Source organism: Lissotriton helveticus, chromosome 10 (assembly GCF_964261635.1).
Source record: "Lissotriton helveticus chromosome 10, aLisHel1.1, whole genome shotgun sequence".
NCBI lineage: Eukaryota > Metazoa > Chordata > Amphibia > Caudata > Salamandridae > Lissotriton > Lissotriton helveticus.
Window position 1 is genome coordinate 36,569,232 of NC_136071.1, and position 20,354 is coordinate 36,589,585.

At 44.5% G+C, this 20,354-nt stretch overlaps 1 protein-coding gene across 1 annotated transcript in view; it reads right to left on the reverse strand.

Moving 5' to 3' along the window:
* Positions 1–20,354, reverse strand: part of LOC144785013 (organic solute transporter subunit alpha-like) — a 46,660-nt gene that overhangs the window by 10,355 nt on the left and 15,951 nt on the right. Inside the window, exons 2-4 of the mRNA XM_078664132.1 lie at positions 8,990–9,141; positions 7,935–8,008; positions 51–206 (exon numbers count right to left, since the gene is read on the reverse strand). Of these exons, the coding sequence (XP_078520258.1) occupies positions 51–206; positions 7,935–8,008; positions 8,990–9,141 (382 nt within the window). The remainder of the gene's footprint in view (positions 1–50; positions 207–7,934; positions 8,009–8,989; positions 9,142–20,354) is intronic.

The window sequence follows — 20,354 nt, forward strand, 5'->3', positions numbered from 1 at the left end:
CTTCAAGAGGACACTGTCAGATTCACAGGTGGGCAGAAAGCAGAAGTTACCTGTTGACGGAGATGTTGGGGAGGCAGCAGCAGCAACAGCAAGGGAATGGATTGGGAGCCACCTGTTCCCCCTCAAGCTGTTCCAGCATCTGGGATTTTCCCCCGAAGAAATCAGTGATGAGCGCCAGGAATTTCCAGAGGGTGATGGAGTGGTATCTACGAGGGAAACACAAGACGGGTTATTGCCAGAGACAAGATGGCGGCCACAAGCAGTTCAAAAGACTAATGTATAGCAGATCAGTCCCATAAGAAACAATTGTATTGAGCAGGCAGTAGGGAGGGTGTGTCTGGAACAATGGATAGAAGAACAGCTTTTCAATATAAATGACAGTGGATGGAAACTGATGAGTCTGAAGGGACTTACTCTAATGCTGTAACATTAGATGTGGTACAAAAGGGGGTGGTGATGGACGGAGCATCTGAACCAATCAAACACTCACACCCAGTCAAAAGATCTGGGTTTGATCCATCACCGTTCTTTAGCCCACTCTGCCACCCCAGTTCAGACATGGCTATATGCAAATCAGTCTGACGCTGTGCCTCATGGGAACAGTCCAGCCCGAACTGCCAAGCCATGCCTTCCCTGGACCGGAAACAAGCTACCGAGGGCCGGTTTCTGGCATTACAGCCGTCTTCAGCCCAGCTTGCTTGAATCCAGTGGCAAAGTGAGCAAGGGACTCACGTCTAAGCATACCCTGCCACACTTATGGCGGCCAAAAGTGGTACAAAAGGGGGTGGTGATGGACGGAGCATCTGAACCAATCAAACACTCACACCCAGTCAAAAGATCTGGGTTTAATCCATCACCGTTCTTTAGCCCACTCTGCCACCCCAGTTCAGACATGGCTATATGCAAATCAGTCTGACCCTGTGCCTCATGGGAACAGTCCAGCCCGAACTGCCAAGCCATGCCTTCCCTGGACCGGATGTGGTCATAGGTGCTGGAAGTAGTGGTGGGGGTGTGCTGGAGCACCCCCTAAATATCCATGTTGGAGTTCGGAAGCTGAATGAGCTATAAAGATGCCTTTAAATGTAGTTTTTATCTGGTAACATTTATTGTGCTTCAAATGTCAGGCAATAACATCCGTCAAATGGATGTTTATTCTTTTAACATGGAGATTGTTTTTTACTTTCTTTCACCGCCAAGCAGGGTGATTTTGTAAAGTGAACTATGTAGCATTCTTGGAGGGGTACTGTAGATGTCATTTCTCTAACACACAATACAATTTAAATACCTGTAAGTGATTAGATAGTTGACAAGGAACAGCTGATGACCACTGTGCCATGGGCAGCTCGCACCCCCAGTGGAATGAGAACCATCACCTGGTCTCCATCGCCCGCCCGCTCGCCCGCAGGAACCTCTCAACCCAATATCAGGAATTGCTGTCCATTACTGGAGCAGTGTCCCAAGGAACCATGAATGAAATAAGGAAGCATCCTCTTGAGAGGTCCCAGGTAGATCTCATCTGAACATCAACAGAGATACAGGAGCTCAGAAGCGTGTCAAAACAGTCCTAAGCGCTACGCTTTTGAGAGCTCCCAAACCTGCACAGTTACATTTTAAAGTTGTGCAAGAATTGGTGTTCTAGCTGGAACAGCCACTAACATTCTCCGTTCAAGGACCATAGAGCAATGCATTAATTTGGAATTACTAATAGGCAAATATACGTGCGCCAAAGAAGGGAGATTATATCTATGCTTTGCAGATCTTAGCAGTGCTTTTGCTCTTGTTAACCACACAATTCTTTGGCCAACTCTGCTTAACCTTGGCGCGCCTAAACCGATCATTTGTTTCGTTGCAAGACTTCATGAGATGCTATCGAGCAAGGTGCGATATGGGCAGCGGGACGAGGGCACACCAAATTTTGATGTAAAACGAGGTATTCGCCAGGCTGCGCCCTCGCCCCACTCCTTTTTTTGTTATTTATGAAAGAGGTCGGCAGAGTTTTGCAATTGGTCCAGGCGGACGCCCCACAAATTGCCGGTAGTTCTATTCCAGTGCTGCTATATGCAGACGACGCTATGTGTCTTTCTAGGACCCTGGTAGGCCTACAACGATTAATTGATAATTTTATTGCTGCAAGGAAACTGCTAATTAACAAAACAAAAACTTTTACTATGAGAAGCGGTCCTAAACCAAAGAAATTTAAAACTATTTATATTGATTGCACCGCTGTAGAAACTGTTAACACGATCTGCTACCTGGGAGTAACCTGCTTGGGCAGTGGGAATTGGACACATGAAATAACCAATGTTCGATCTAAGATGATTAAGAGCGCATATGGGTTTTTTAGATTTGCATAAAAATTACGCAATTGACCGATCAAGGAAATGTTAGCAATATATAAGGCTAAATCTGTTGCTACTGCCCTATATGGTGCAGGGGTGTGGAGCCATAACTGTAACCAGATACTGCAGCGAGAAGAAAACTCCTTTTTAAAATGTCTCTTAAGTTTACCCCCAAAAGCGTCCCCCGAAGTAATACATCACGAAGTAGGATTAGTATATTTAGCTGATCTGATTGCTATGCGGCCACTGTTGTTATGGAGATCCATCTGGGCCAAAGAATAAACTAATTTGACCAAATCAATCATTAAGGACTGCCTCCTCTTGGATAAAAAAATTGAGTATTCCTTGGTTAAAATATATTAGTGAGCCATATAGTAAATTATTTAAGTTAAACATTGAAATGAACTTGGGGCAAGTGATTACCTTAACTAAACAGGAAATTAAGGATGCATTTTTTACTTATAAAACAGAGGCCTGTATAAGAGTGGTAGGGAAACAATCAACCTTTATATTTTACCAAACAATCGACTCCCGGAAGGGAGTGCAAGATTATCTGATTCAGGTGACAAGGCTTACACATCGTTTTGTACTCATTAGACTGAGACTAGGAATAGTACACCATTTAGGCGCTTTTCCTGTGATGAAAATGTGCCCTCTAGATTCTATCCCCTGCTCTTGTGATGGGTAATCCAAGCAAAGCACAATGCACTTTATGCTCTTATGTAATTTGTATCTGTATTTTAGGCATTATTATTTTAAAACACTTCTTATAAAATACAATGTGAGAATGCACAAAGCTGCTATGAAATTACTCGCTGCCCTTAATGATCTGGGGATATGTTTTAATGTTGCGTTAATTATTTTAAAAGCAATCAATATAAGAACAGGCATTGTCTTCTGATAATTGATCAACATGTATTTGATATGGAGTGTTCTATGTATAACTGTGATTTCTTTTTTTTTTAAAGGACTGTTTTTAGAACTCTATTTTAAATTTGTAATTGCTTTTATGGTTGTTTGTACATGCCAAATAAAGCTTATATTGAATTGAAATAGACTTACCTTTTATCTTGCAGCGCAACGTCCCTCTCCCTCGGGTGTCTTTTCTCCTCACGGAAGCTCTCAATGCAGGAAACTGCACTACCCAATCCTGGTGCTGCTTTCACAGCATGAAAGCCGCGCCAGGATAGAGCAGACTCTCAGCGCTCCTCAGAGCACTGGAGCTCTGTGCTTTCGCTAACCTAACTGCCTAAGACAGCTAGGTTAGAGAACTTTATGATGTGCACAGCTGGCTGGTCGGTCCAAGATGGCTGACCAAAGAGACATGCGCATTTTAAAGTGCATAGCTCTCTGCTGCTGCCACTCGGCATAGCTGGCCCCGCCCCGTCCTGACACTTAGTTCAGGACCGATTGTTGAAAAATTAAACGGTAATAAATTATCTTTTTTTTTCTTTTTTTAAACTTGTTTTTATTGACATTTTACAATTACAGTAACATAGTGTACAAAGATCATTCTCACAGAATACATTGTACTGGTATTGATCTTGGACCACATGAGTATCTATACAGTTACTCATACAATATCCTGTCACTATGGAGGACTTTCTAGAAAATACAGCTAAATATAACTAGGGGGGTACTCATGGGATGTCAGGTACAGATTGTGGATGGAGAAGGAAGCCGGCAGGTGCTTCGAAGTTGGAACAGGGTAGGGAATCGCCCAGGGTGAGGGGGGGAACCCATGGTCGGTCCAAGTAAGTAGGAGTGGCATGTACGTGAGGTACCGTACCCCGCGCTGCTGCCAGCAAACTCAGAAGGTCTCCTACGGGAGGGGGCTTGCCATTGTGTTATTGGCTCGTCCGGGTGACTGGGTGATGCTTGGCGTGTGACGGATTTCGTCCGGGTTGTCTTGTGTCAGTGGTTGTTTAAAGTGATGTAGTAGGAGGGCCCAGTCTATCGATATGGGGTGTTTTATTTTATTTTTCAGCTCTGGGGCTTGTGGGGCGACGCTCATCCGCTCAGATGGAGGAGCCACCCTTGCTTAGGTCCTGTGTACTCTGATCAGTAATACCTGCTTGAGGTTTGGTTTTAGCTACCTCGTCGGTGACTTGAGACTCAGCTGCCCTCATAAAGCGCTCAAGATGTAACTGTTTCCTAAATGAGTCACTTGACTACATACTGATCCTTGACCAACAAGCTCCAAGAAGCCAAACACTGTACATGTGAAGTGTACATACCTTTACCATTAACAATGTGTCCAGCGATGAGACACTCGGTCCATGAAGTGACAAAGGGCAGATTCAAAATACAGTCGTGGGGGACTCTCCTCTCTTGGGACAGAACATCCGCAATGAGAATTCTCATTAAGAAGATTCCATCCCGGGTGCGAAGACTCCTCCTCGACTACGGGGCGTACACCATGAGTGCGTAGGCCCTTTGTGATTCAGGTCCTGTATGATTTGATTGCTTTATTAGAGGATGATAGAGCATGATGGCGTTTGAGAAGCCATGCTTCAGAAAAGGCAGTGGCCATAACCACCCACAAGGTTGGCAATCGAAACCCAATGCAACATTCCCGTGGCAGAACTGAGCAGGGGTCTGCAGCTGATAAGAGGCACCTGGCATACACCGATGGATGGTACAGCAGCAAATTCTTATTTTAGCCTGGGTCTGGAACACAACGTTCCTGGTCACAAAGTGGTTGTCATCTACTAGGTGTGATCTTGTTAAAGATTTTAGAATGAAATGAGTGTTGCTAGAACAATATTCAAGGGGGGGGGGGGGTGCTACCATGAATGTTACATCACTGAACTCATAGGGATTGTGAAAAATCCAAGAGTCTCACAAGGAGCAAGTGCAGCAAATCAGCCCTGCCAGTTCAGTAGGAGAGTAGTAAGGTTGTGGTATATAGCCAGCGGTGCATTTAAGAGCACTCTGTCACAAACAGCACTCTGTCAATTAGAGAGAGTACATTTTCCACTAAAACGGACACAAAATTCCTACTGGCATTTAGCTTTACTGATGCAATCCAGTAGTGCGCAAATGATAATGCGGCAAATAAAATTTTCAGCAAGTATTTATGACATGCACATCACCAAGTAAAGTGCCTTGACTTGTTTTGATGGATGTATGACGTTACAACGCATGCTTTTACATCGCATGCCTTTACAACGCGGTTTTTACATCGCATACCATTACAACGCATAGCGCTTTTGGGTGTTGGATAGTGAATAGTTTAATTTACTATTCCAACTCCAGACCCCGTGGACACTAGGGAAGGTTATTGGATAGTAAATTAACCTATTCCCTATCCTAGAGCGCCCCCCAGCGCAATGCGTTGTAATAGTTTGCGTTGTAATGACCGCGTTGTAATGGTAGTGCGTTGTAAAAGTTTCGTTGTAAGTGATGTTTACCGTTTTGATCCCATTAAAACCTTTGTTTCCATCACACTTCAGAATGGCCAAACAATGATCTTCATTTGTGCTTTCCTAACAGCTGATATATTTGAAATATTGGTACAGTTCATTCACAGGTATTTAAATGTTGAAATGTATTACAAATAAAAGTGACATCCTGCAGCCATTCTTCTCACACTCCCTGTACCCACACAAGAGAGCGGCACAGGTCACTTTACAAAATCTTCTAACTTTGCAATCTGAGTAAACAAAATGTAAACACCAATCTCCATGATAAAAGAATAAGCAGCAGTTTGTCAGAAGACAGAGCCTGACATCTGATCTCTGTCTTAGAAAGCACAGCAAACCTGACAAGGTAAAAACAGAGTTTAAAGGCCTCTGTTATGTTATATTATGTTATCGTGTCTTATAAAGTGCGACGGTGGCCCAAGCAAAGGAGTTTCCCGGCGCTATTGCAGGAAAGACTGACAAAGCTAAAAAACTAAAATGCAGGGAAAAGATAGGTCTTAATGACCTTTCTGAATGCCTTTCTGAATGCTAAATAATTATCAAGGCCAAGAATCTTCGTTGCTCGTTCACTTTCTGAGCTCCAGCGCAGTTTTTAAAGGTGCTGCTGCACCCCTTGAAGCCCTACTTCCAGCACCTGTGATTGAGATGCATCCTGGGTGAGCAGGGACAAGATAAGATCTGAAATATGACTTTGCACTGCTGCATTTGCACAGCAGGCTGGACAGTCAGGGGGTTCTTGCCTGTGGGCAGCCTTTTGGTGGCCATTAAGCTGTAGCATTGGTTTGAGGGCACCAAGCATTCTGCACTGTTTTCAAGATGGTTTGTAGCTCATGTGAGCCATTTTTTCGCCCATGTGCAGATTTCCCAGGCCCTGAAGATCAGCCCCGCCCCTCTCTGAGAACGCAGGCTCCGCTGGTGGGAGACCCCACCACTCCCGCAGGGTGAGGGTGACTGGAAAGGGCTGCTCGTGAGAGACCTGCTATCCTGTCCCAGCCAGTGATCATTGCAGTCTGAGGCTAGGAAACCATCTCAAGCCTTCAGCCTGGCACCAGAGCCCTGTGACCAGGACTGCCACAGCGCGAGACAGCCAAAGAGTGAGACAGCCAGAGAGTCAGACAGCCAGAGAGTGAGACAGCCAAAGAGTGAGATAACCTAAGAGTGAGACAGTCAGATAGCCAGAGAGTGAGACAGCCAGAGAGAATGAGACAGCCAGGCAACCAAAGTGTGAGACAGTCAAAGAGTCAGACAGCCAGACAGACAACCAAAGATTGAGACAGCCAAAGAGTGAGAGTTCTCATAGAATGGGCGTGTTCTTCTGAAACCTTGCAAACTAAGATCCGTGCCCATCTGGCAAAGGTACCTTCTTTTCAAGATGGTTTATTCTTTTTGAAAAACAAATTAAATGTCTGCTGTTACTACTTTACCCACTCCCAGGAGCTTGTGTAAGGTTCTGGGATGTCAGCATTAGAACTAGGGGTCTGCTATGATAAGAAACCTTTCCTCACAAAACTTTGCGAAGTTTTATTTTACAAAACTTTACAACATTTGTGAATGTCTCAAAGCTGGAAGAAATACTAGAACAGACACATTTGCCACATGGTTGTTGGTGCTGTGGGAGAAAAACCGACAAACTACAGTTTTAGAGGGACACTCCATTTACAACTTTTTTTCTGGGAAAAACGTCTCTCCTAAACAAAATTGGGCAAAGTATGCGAAACTGGGAAATTTGCCCACATTTTTAGGTGAAGTTTGAAACTTCAGCCAAATACAGTCAGAAAATGCTCTTTTTATTCTGTGGGCAGCTGTTTTATGACGCAAACAAGTAAAATAGGAGAATATATCAGAAGCACTGGTCAGTAATGGTGTCTGATCAGCACATGACCCAATTCATCTTTGAACGCCCAACCTCCTTGCATCTCTACTGAAAATGCTGACAGGAAACAGCCCCTTGGTGGTGATACCACTCAAGAGCACTGGACACTGAGGACAGACATACACCATAGGCTCAATTGATACACAGCCTCTGAGTGAGCCTCCATATGGGATGAACTGAGGACCTCATCTGACCAGCATCACTGGAGCCATGCAGTCACCATTGTTGTATTCAATCTACAGACAAATGTATACTCATCTGAAATATACGCAGAGCAAGTCGAAATTCTCCACTCACATGGAAGTCACAAAATTGCAGACGAATGACGAACGGGGAATGTACATGCCGATAATGGAGGACACGCAGAAGACCTGAAACAAAAGAAAGCACAGGTTCTATTTACCAGGAAAACTTACTTCAAGCAGATAATATGCGGAGAGCTGGATTCGGTAACAGTGTACCTGCATGAATCTTGGAAAGCCATGCATGTTTTACTGGGCCATCATGGTCAAAGGTGGTTGGTAACAGTGTACCTGCATAAATCTTGCAAATTCATGCATGTCCTTCTGGACCATCATGGGTGAAGGTGGTCAGTAACAATGTATCTGCATAAATCTTGCAAAGCCACGTTTGTGCTAGCCGGCCATTATGGGTGAAGGTGGTCTGAAACAGTGTTCCTGCATATATCATGGAAAGTCACACATGCACTACCGAGCCATCATGGGTGAAGGTGGTCTGAAACAGTGTTCCTGCATAAATCATGGAAAGTCCCACATGCACTACTGAGCCATCATGGGTGAAAGTGGTCCGTAGCAGTGTACCTGCATACATCTTGGAAAGCCACGCACGCACTACCGGCCCATCATGGGGGAAAGTGGAGTGAGACCTGGGAGTCCATCTTACACTTCAGTAGATCTCTTTGATTTGGCCACTTGTATGTTTCTGGTGCATTGTATACCTTTAGAGATGTTATCCATGTAAGCTATGGCTCTTGCCAAATATATGTTTCTGATTAATCAAAATACTCGCTTAGCCCCTATTCCATTGGTCAGGTAGTCTTGTTGGCACATGCTCTCTGGGGTCTGCTCTCATCATCAATGTAAAGATCTCGACCGTCCTAGCCGACAGCTTTGAGCAGAATGCGTACTAATCTGGGGTCACTCTGGAATGCGTCAGCGGATTACACAGTAACCTTCTCAGGGATCAGGAATGAAGGAAAGTGGTTTGAGTCAACCCCTTACTGCAAAATAGACTTATAATGGTGGTCAATAGCTCGTATATTAGCGCTTTGTGTGCAGGAGGCTTTTGTGAAAGGAGAAACAACGACCCCAGCCTCCGGCAAGGGCTCTCACCGGGTAGACTCCAAGTATCCAGAGGTAGAGGCAGGTCCGTCGGGAAGAGCGCAGGTTCCGGAAGAAGAAGCCCATCTCTTCCATGAAGAGGGCGAGCTGGATTAGGGCGACCAGCGCCGGGATGAGGAAGATCCAGAGCTCGTTCTTGATTACTGTGGAGTAAAAGGCGTAGGATAAAAAAGTGGGCAAGAATAGCATGAGAGAGACTCAAATATCCAGAGAAATGTAAACAACCAAGTCATAGGTTTAGAGAGCCTTCAAACACAACCTGGGAATCTAGGAACAGAAACACATTCCCATTGGATGAGACAGTCTTCAAATACTCTTTGAGGAAGTAAACGACAGGACAAAGAGGCAAAGGACCAATCTTAAAACACTATCTGGAAAAGTTACCAACCACCACATACTCTGAGCGGGCCTTTAAATAGCACATGAAAACATAAACCCCCATTTCAGCATTCAGATAGCACCAGCGAATGTGAACAACCATCTCACAGGATGAAAGTACCTTAAGATAGCTGTCTGGGAAGCTCATACAGGGAGAGCCTTAAAAAAGCACCTGGGAAAGTAAACAACAGTGCAAAACCAAAGGGGATGATGGATGGAGTGCAGAACACTGCAAGCACTCATCCCAGTCAACTGATCTGGGTTTAATTCATCATCATTCTTTAGCTCACTCCGCCACCCCAGTTCAAGCATGACCATACGCAAATCAGTCTGACCCTGTGCCTCATGGGAACAGTCCAGCCCGAACTGCCAAGCCATGACTTCCCTGGACCGGAAAGAAGCATCCTGTGACCGGTTTCACGCTAATCAGCCATCATCAGCCAGGCTAGCTTTAATCCAGTGGCAAAGTGAGCGAGGGACCCACGTCTGGGCATCCTGATGATGGAATAAACCCAGATCAGTTGATTGGGGGTGAGTGCTTGCAATGTTCAACACTCCGTCCATCATCCCCTTTGGTTTTGCTTTGTTCGCCCTAAGTTGGCAGGGTATGCCCAGACGTGGTATGCATTGTAATGGTATGCGTTGTAAAGGTATAATGCGATGTAATGGGATGCGTTGTAAAGGTAGTTTCTGAAAATGTGATGTAATGGCATGCTATGTAAAAGAATGCATTGTAAAGGATGTTGTGATGTAAAAACTGTATTGTAAAGGCATGCATTGTAAATGTATGCGTTGTAACGTCATACACTCCTCATGGAGACCAGTCAAACACTTGCAGCAGTCTGTGCATGATGACCATGCATACATAAAATGCATTCTATGTTCTAAAACACGTCTAGCGCTCTAAATGGAATCCCCTCGCGCACAGACGATGCACGTACACTCAGTTGCATCAAACCCTTTTAGCACTGAGCTCAGTGCACCCATTGTTAGGGAAGGTGTTGGGACAGTGTGCTATAGATTGTCATCAGGAAACGTCAAGGAGTCCTTGCCTGGAGTCGACCAATCAGAGCCTGCTCTTTTTGCAGCACTCAGGTTGCCCCTGGTTTAGTTTCAGGCCACCATCTGTGCATACCGGGTGACAATTGTGGCTGTCACGGGTCTCTTTCGTTATATTTCACTGCAACTTTTCACACAAATAACCATAACATGCTAATTTCCATTCTGAAAGCTAGGGACGCGTGTAGCTCAGTCAGTAAGATTAATGGGGTGTAAATCTCAAATTTCAGAAACTAAAATAGCAGTGGTCTGTAGGGCGAATAGATACAGTGACCAATATTGAGGATAGATCAGCAGACTCCAACCTTTTCTGTAATAAGAGCTACTTGGGTTCATTAAAAATCATCAAGAGCTACTAACATTATTAGAGTTGCTTTAGTGACCACATCACAAAAGATTACATTAGTAACCACCAACAATAACCTCCTGTTGACAACAGTAACGTAAAAAGATAATACATTGAAGCCATAGTTGAAATACCCCAGGTACCAAGTTAATTAAATTATTAGTAGGTCTCCCGAACACCCCATGATTTATCACTTAAATAGAAACTTTTCATATATTTTGGAAATTCAAGCATTTTTCTCGAAACATCAGCGTTTGAGTTCTAAAAATACACACATTCTGTACTTGACTACACACTTTTCAATTTAAACATATATTCACCTAAGCTAGCGCTTCAAATTTAGCACTATAGTCTGCACAGAAGAAAGTCACTTACAGGTCGGTGGGGAGCTAGCAGTAGCTCACGAGCTACTCGTTGGAGAAGCCTGGGATAAATTGTTCCCATGTGGAGCAGGGTCAGTGCTAATTTGCATTAGGTAGGCCTCTGAGGTAAACTTAGAGTTTGGCGGACAGTGTACTCTGTCACAATGGCGACAGAGTACTCGCCCCGCCAAACTCTAGGTCCACCCACACGACTTTGAGTGATTTACGGTGTAAAACATCCTCCAATGACCCAATGGCGTTGGAGCCCTGGGAGGTAAGCCATCCGACTATCCGCCCAATTTAGAGTGAATTGTTTCTTTTTTGTCCATCACCAACAGGTATACCCTGGCAGTAAGGAAGAGGGGAAAAAACAAAAAACGACCCCCACACTTCCGGAGAAATCTCCAATGGTTTAGGGGTCATTCGTTGTTTAGTTTTCAAAAAACAATTCCTACTGAAGGAGCTTGTTTTTGAAAAATAAAAAACTATGGAAAAGTTTGATGGCTGGCCACCATGTTTGATGGAGCTGTCTGTCCAATGTTTACTACATTGACCGCAATGACAGCGGTTCCTGCAAATGTATAGAGATGTCTCTTGCCTAAATTTGGCAGGCGGAGTAAAGGCAGGGGGCTGACAAAGTCCTCCACCACCCCATCTGCCAAACCCTGAATCAGGCCCTCTGTCTAGAGTAGCACAGTGGGTGAAAAACGATGGATTGGAATGCCTCCCTGAGTGATTGCCAGTGGTTAGACTATTTGCAAGCATTCGTCTCATTACTTTTGGTTGACAGTACCATATCTAGAAAGGTGAGACTGGCACAGCTTTACAAGCCTACTACTGTCAATGTTTGTGAATTCCAAAATGTACTAAATTTGCATCCATGCAAGGAATATTTATATGGGTGAAGATTTACTACTTTTTTTGAAAACTGGTCACTATATATATTTCTGAAGTTAAAACCTTTTAGTGAAATCAGGACATGAGGACAATCAACACAGACATAACAGAACGGACTCAGGGGCCCCAGACCCAATTACCAAGCCAATAATGCATGTATTGGGGGCTGTATCAACCTAAACACCCCCCTGAAGCTAGGCGCTGACGAAAGGATGGGCTTTGTTGGGAGGAATCTGGACGGATATGCCGCCTTCATGGGAATTGCTATCAGTATTCAGGATTAGGTTCTTTCGGACAAGTTTCATGAGTGCATCTGCAACAAAGAAAATAGTAACAAATCAATCCTGGAATGAAGACAAGGCAGCCCTAACAAGAAGGTCACACGGCTGGATGATCTTGAACTCTTATTCCTTCTTGGCTGCACAAAAGTATCTAGCCTTGGGGTTTGCGAAATATACTAAAATTAAAATTTTAAAATACAGATTATGCCTATTGCCATGCATAAAGCACTTTCCACACTGGCTGAAAAACCAATCTGATTTTACCTGTCGCCTATACGGTACATCGGAAGAAGATATGCTGCACCTTATCTGTACATGCAAAGAACTAACAAAGGAAAAGAAACAGCTTTTAAAACCACTTTTTAATCAGAGAGGTATCCGCACACGGAAACAGGCTGTGCTGTTGTGTTTTGCACCCGAGGACACACAGCTTAATTGCCGCTTTGTAATTTTTTTTTAAACAAGTGGAGAAGAAAATGCCTAGAAAATGCCTATACTGAGGAAAAGTTGGACGTTTCTAAATAACTGCTTATTTTTTTCAATGTATTGCAAACATCAATTAGTTGTATTGACTTTTCACTGGTTTTAATATTTTAAAAATTGTTGATATGTAATGAGACATTTTGCAGCAATGGTTTTAAGTAACCGTGGTAAATAAAATAAACTGAAACTGAGTGCATCTGTGTTTTTTTCAGTTTGTATCCGGAGCCGCTGGGTGAGATCATTGGCCGACTGCATGTGTCCATGCACCAGAATGCAGATGACACAGGGCAACTGGAGTCTCACATTTTCAAGATGGAATTACTTCTCATGAACATCCACACCAAAGGGAGGTTCTCGAAGTATTGCTGGGGGTTTCTTCCCTCACCACACACTTCCCGCCATGTCAACGAGTTGAGGGAAGAGAATTATGCGGTTATGTGGTCAAGGTTCCGAATCAATGCTACACATAATCTGTTTATGTACGGCCACACTGGAGGATCAAAAAGTCCATAGTAAGCACGCTGTTTAACAGTAGAGGACTACATTAGAGTAGACAGGCCGCCATAGCCTTCTTTCAATCAACAGACAATCAGCTAAACGGCAGGCTGGTGAGATACCTCACTAGAGCTGACCAAAGCTTGAAAAGATAGCCGCCTATGGCAAGGACGAACGACCAGCGGCTAGCCCAACACCCTCGTCTACCCGGTCGGCAGGCCGATAGCCCATAAATGTGACTCTCCTTCTAGATCAATGAGATGAGCACCGTTGTCTGAACTGTTGTATGGCAAAGAGACGTAGCAGGTTATGGGACCGTAATCAGCAAACAGCTGCCCGTACTCATTGGAGTGGGGTGTCAATGATATAGGAAGTGATGGCGCCTGGCTACTTCTGCGTGCAATATGTTGGATTCCTAACTGGTATGGTGCAAAAGGTAGGGAAAAACACCCTATAACACCTAAGTACGTGAAGGATGAATCCTGCACGTTGCTATGAACCAAAGTCCTATGCACATGTTGCGAGTTTTCTATGATAATTCATCAAGTAATTAGAGCATAATTGTCAACAAAGTCCCATAGTCTGTTTCTTGTTTTTTATTCAATCAATCTAAAAGGAGCATTCAGACAACACGTGTTTCGTCGTAAGGGGAAATGTTCCTCGACTTCTTCAGAGCTGGGAATGATACAATAAGTCTTGTATGAACAGAATGTACAATATTATGTGAAATCGTATGGTGAGGAATTTTAACTCTCTTTGGCATAGTGAGCACAAATCACCTTGTACGTGGAAACCCTAGGATATTTTTTAAACCACAATGTGACAAATGAAATCTATCGCTCATCTGAATGGATATGAGAACATGTAAAAACATTACCCTACACGCAAGAGTGATGTGTGTGGTGCCTTGCGTGTATTGTGTGTAAACCATATAACCCACATAATAAAGAAATCCACAACTGAAGAAGTCGAGGGAAATTTCCCCTTACGACGAAACACGTGTTGGCTGGATGCTCCTTTTGATTGATTGAATAAAAGACAAAAAACAGACTCTATGGGACTTTGTTGATAATTGTGCTCTAATTACTTTATGAACTATCATAGAAAACTCACAACGTGTGCATAGGACTTTGGTTCACAGCTGCCCATATCCATTAAGACGTGTGGCTTGGGCAGGTTTTAAAGAGACTATACACATTCTGTTGAGGGAGAGGTGTGGCGCTGTGGCCAGAGCGGCTGACTCCGGAGCGCGGGGCTCACGGTTCGATCCCCGGCAGCAGCTCAGCTCAGCACCATGTGACTCTGGGAAATAGCTCACTTACTGGCAGATGCATCAAAGTTATGTTTTGCGAGTCCTTAATAGCGAATTTTAAGGAATCGCTATTAAAGACTCGCAAAACGGGATGCATGTAGGAATCGCAATGTTATTAGCGATTCCTACAGATTCCTTATTTGCGATTTGGTAATAGCTAATCGCTAATAAGGAATGGCTTTCCCATTCATTCCTATGGGCCTAAAGGCCTATAGGAATGAATGGGAAAGCCATTCCTTATTAGCGATTAGCTATTACCGAATCGCTAATGTTCCGCTATTTCAAGGGTGCCAGGGTGTCCAAAGGACACCCTGTTGCACCCATGAAATGGACCTGTGCACAAATGTTACACACACACATGCCCTAAGGGCATGTGTGTGCGCAACATGTAACTTTGAAAAATGCACAAAAGTGCATTTTTCACAGTTTTAGCAAATTACCACGAAGTTCAACTTCATGGTAATTTGCTCCTCCTATTAGCGAATTCGCTATTTTTTTGGGTTTCATGCATTGCATTTAAGGAATCTCATTTTGGGATTCCTTAAATGCAAGAGCAATTTAAGGAATCGCTATTTAGAGATTCCTTAAATTGCGATTTCTGCATTTGGGATGATGCATCCCAAATGCAAAAATACCGGGAGCAAACGGCCAGATTCTGAGAATCTGGCCGTTTGCTCCCGTTATTTTCTTAGATGCATCTAGGCTTTAATCTCCCCAAGAGCCCCCAGGGCCTTGAAACCTTAAGGGGTGATATGTTCACACTTTACAAATAGGAATTATTATTATTATTACTATTAGATGTAATGCTTAAGTTGGCATAAAAGTGGTAAAATCATAAACGGGGTCAGCTGAATCAAACATGGAGGATTAAGGGTCCTACTGTCTCAAATATTTCAATTATTTTCCTTGTGCTTACCTAGGGGTACCAGCAGTTTTTGAGACAACTTGCACATAACACTTTATCTGTGATCAGGCCCTTTTCAGAACCAACTATGAAGTAGCTGCCACCAATACTTATTCATCTCCCACAAAATGCTTTTTGGCGGTTACAGCATCCTTAAATGTGACTGGACTTTTTCCAAATATGGTACTTTACTCAACACCACGCTCTTTTGTAGAACAGCTAAGAAGCAATTTTTACCCTAACAATGAACCCGGACTCAGTACAATCCATACACAAAACTCCTGCGGGTCTACAGAGACAATATTCCATCAATAGCGACTTCGCGACCTCGCACTGCGACACAAGTAGGCAGTTTGAATGACTGTTTTAAGCCTAAATAATAGAAAGGAAACTGAGCAATAATGAACATCCTTAACGAAAGTCTCTTTTTAAGTACTCTTTTTACAATACTTAAGCTCTAATACGTGGTTTTATTTTGGTAAAGATTTTAATTATTCATACAATAAAGTTTTTCAACTACAGGCTGGTGTGAGGACCAGAGCATCCCTATCAGCTCTGCTCCAGATCTCAGTGTGCCACCCTAGCTGCAGATCTCTAGTACCCACCCTGCCAGTCAGCCCCCCCACTGCCCCCATGCCCTGGGTTAGACGAGTTCACCTGACCTCGAACATCAACATGAATCCATAGCCTCTGGGATCAGACTGTTTGAGGCATCCAAACCTGGTGTACCTTATGCACCCACAATATATTACGGTGGTGATTACAAAAGGGTCGAAGGTATCCAATGTTTTTAACTGACTTGTAAACATAATTTTTTACGTTGTATGTTTTCAGTCTTTTAAACAGCCAAACTTTGCATTGTAAATCAAACTACTACACCAGCTAATGCCTGCCCTTTTCTTACTGTCACATAATGCCTTCTATCAGCCACTGTGCCACATAAAGCTTGCCATCGCCACTGTGCCACATAATGCCTGCCATCAGCCACTGTGCCACATAATGCTTGCCATCGCAACTGTGCCACATAGAGCCTGCCATCCGCCACCGTGCCACATAATGCCTGCTATCAGCCACTGTGCCACATAATTCCTATCACCCACTGTGCCACATAATGCCTGCTATCAGCCACTGTGCCACATAATGCCTATCACCCACTGTGCCACATAATGCCTGCTATCAGCCACTGTGCCACATGATGCTTGTCATCGCCACTGTGCCACATAATGCCTGCCATCAGCCACTGTGTCACATAATGCTTGCCATCGCCACTGTGCCACATAATGCCTGCTATCAGCCACTGTGCCACATAATGCTTGCCATCAGCCACTGTGCCACATAATGCTTGCCATTGCCACTGTGCCACATAATGCCTGCTATCAGCCACTGTGCCACATAATGCTTGCCATCGACACTGTGTCACATAATGCCAATCAGCCACTGTGCCACATAATGTGTGCCATCGCCACTGTGCCACATAATGCCTATCACCCACTGTGCCACATAATGCCTGCTATCAGCCACTGTGCCACATGATGCTTGTCATCGCCACTGTGCCACATAATGCCTGCCATCAGCCACTGTGTCACATAATGCTTGCCATCGCCACTGTGCCACATAATGCCTGCTATCAGCCACTGTGCCACATAATGCTTGCCATCAGCCACTGTGCCACATAATGCTTGCCATTGCCACTGTGCCACATAATGCCTGCTATCAGCCACTGTGCCACATAATGCTTGCCATCGACACTGTGTCACATAATGCCAATCAGCCACTGTGCCACATAATGTGTGCCATCGCCACTGTGCCACATATTGCTTGCCATCAGCCACTGTGCCACATAATGCTTGCCATCGCCACTGTGCCACATAATGTCTGCTATCAGCCACTGTGCCACATAATGCTTGCCATCGACACTGTGTCACATAATGCCTATCAGCCACTGTGCCACATAATGTTTGCCATCGCCACCGTGCCACATAATGCCTGCTATCAGCCACTGTGCCACATAATGCCTGCTATCAGCCATTGTGCCAAATAATGCTTGCCATCTCCACTGTGCCATATAATGTCTGCTATCAGCCACTGTGCCATATAATGCCTACTACCAGCCACTGTGCCACATAATGCCTATCACCCACTGTGCCATATAATGTCTGCTATCCGCCACAGTGCCACTTAATGTCATCCTATCAGTTACTCTGCATATAACGCCTTCCTATGAGCAATTGTGCCACATAATGCATATCCATCAGTTTCTATGCGCATAATGCCTGCCCAGCAGTTACCATGCCACAGACTGCCTGCCCTTGAGTCCACTGCCAAGGGCATAACACACCTGACCTTCTGTGACTGTGCACAAAAAGCTTTCCCATCACTTTCTGTGCCATGGAATGCTTTCCTTCAGCTCCTGTGCACACAATGCTTTCTGATTAGCTACTGTGCCACTGAATACCGTTCCTTTACTTAGATCAGTTACTCTGCATACAATTCCAAGCCATCAATTAGGTCAAATACTCTGCATAGGGTGCATACCAAGCAAACGTTTCACTGAGTGGCTGCCCATCAATCTCTGTGCACTGAACGCCTGCCCTTCAGTCACTGTGCCACAGAGTGCAACACACCCACATATTGTCCGCCAAACTCTATCCCCAACAGAAACACTCCTCCTCCTAGCTACTACACAACCAGCACCTTACCCACTCAACCTTTCTCAATCGTCCCTCCCTACAATACTTACATACCCACACCGCCACAACTTGGTACTCATCCAATACCCTCTGAAGCTGACAGTTCCACTAACTTAACTTCTAGCATCTACACAACCAGCACCTTACCCACTCAACCTTCCTTAATCGTTCCTCCCCACACTACCAACATACCCTCACTGCCACAACTTGGTATTCGCACGATAACCCCTGAAGCTAACAGTTCCACTAACTTAACTACCTCTCCCTCACTACCCTCGTCCACTATCCCCCCTACTCAACAGTCTACCATCTCAGTTCTCTTAGGAACTAGCAGATCCACCCTTCCTCCGACCTCCCCTAGACCACCCCAACAACTTAGATCTATCCCCCCTTGTCCCCCCACTACTCGCCCAATAACCTCGATAGCTAACAGTTCCACTAACTTAATTTCTTGCAACTACACAACCAGCACCTTACCCACTCAACCCTCCTTAATCGTCACTCCCTACAATACCAACTTACCCACATCGCCACAACTTGGTACTCGCCCAAAAAACTCTGAAACCAACAGTTCCACTAACTTAACTACCTCTCCCTCACCAACTTCGTCCACTATCCCCCTATCCAATTGTCTACCATTCCAATTCTCTTAGGATTAAGCAGACTCCCCCTTCCTCCGTCTTCCCCGAGACCACCCCAACAACTTAGACCTATCCCCCTTGTCCCCCCCCTCCAAATCGCCCGACCCCACTCCCCTCTGTTGCATGCTGATTAATTGCAGATCCGCCTCCTGCCACGCTACTGAGATTGCTGAAACCATTCTTAGTGAAAATATTGACATTGCATTCCTAACTGAAACCTGGCTCACAGCCCACTCCACTCCCATCCTCGACTTCCTTATCCCCCCTGGTTACTCTATCTTTAGAAAAGATAGGATCGAACAAACAGGAGAAGGACTCGCCATAATTTTTAAAATTGAACTTAACATCTCGCTCGTTCATCTGCAAGACCCTTCATCCTTTGAATACCTTTGCGATGATCTCATTATGCCTGACTCCCCCACCACCCGGTTGCACACTATCTATCATCCCCCTGGAAATAACATACCCTTTACGGAAGAGTTGACTGATCTTATCATACAATCATCGCTCTCACATTCTAATAATCCCTTCCTCGGTGACTACAACATCCATTGGAACAAAAGTGATGATCCTACTGTCATCCTATTTAATGATACCATGGACATCACCAATATGACCCAACTCTGCCATTCTCCCACCCATAACAAAGGTGCCACCCTTGCTGCTATTATGACTAACAAAGACCTGGCCTCCCTCTCAAATATACTTCCAGTAGACTGGTCTGACCACTACCTTATCCTCTTCACCATAAATAGAACCATGACTCACCCCGCCCCATCAGCTCTTTACCTAAGAAAGCCACACGCAACCTTCACCTTATTCCTCCTGGCGAATTGGAAGCCACAATTAAGGCCCACTTCCTTCTACCCCCTCTCTCTGACAGCACCACTGACCTAACTAACCATTATAACAATTCTATTCTTGATGCCCTCGACCTAATTGTTCCTATCAAACTCAAACAACAAAAAAGCAACCCTCCTAAGTCTTCGTTCAATTCTGAACTTAATCACAAAAGACGGACTCTTAGACAATCTGAACAGGTTTGGAGGAATCATCCAACCGTTGACAATATGGCTCTCCTTAGAACTGCTAGAGCCCAGTACAAAAAACATATCTTTAATGAGAAAGCCTCCTTTCTACGATCACAAATTGATCAAGCCAGAAACCACCCTAGAGAACTGTTTAACATTGTTAAAAAACAACCCTCCACTGGCCCTCTTAAAATATTAGCCTCTATTGACAGGTGCGAAGAAATTGCCAGTTTCTTTACGAACAAAATTAACAAGATCGAACTATCCTTCTCTTCCATCCCACTCTCACTACAACCTACTCCCACCCTATACACCCTCCCCAACACTCCTAACTCTCCTCCGTCCAATTTTTCCACACCTCTTGATCCCTCTCATCCCCTCCCTGCTCTCCCCCAACAAGATACCTTTCCGAAAATAAGCCCCCCTGCTAAAAACAATGCCTCATGGAATGATTTTAGTACAGTATCTGAATCTATG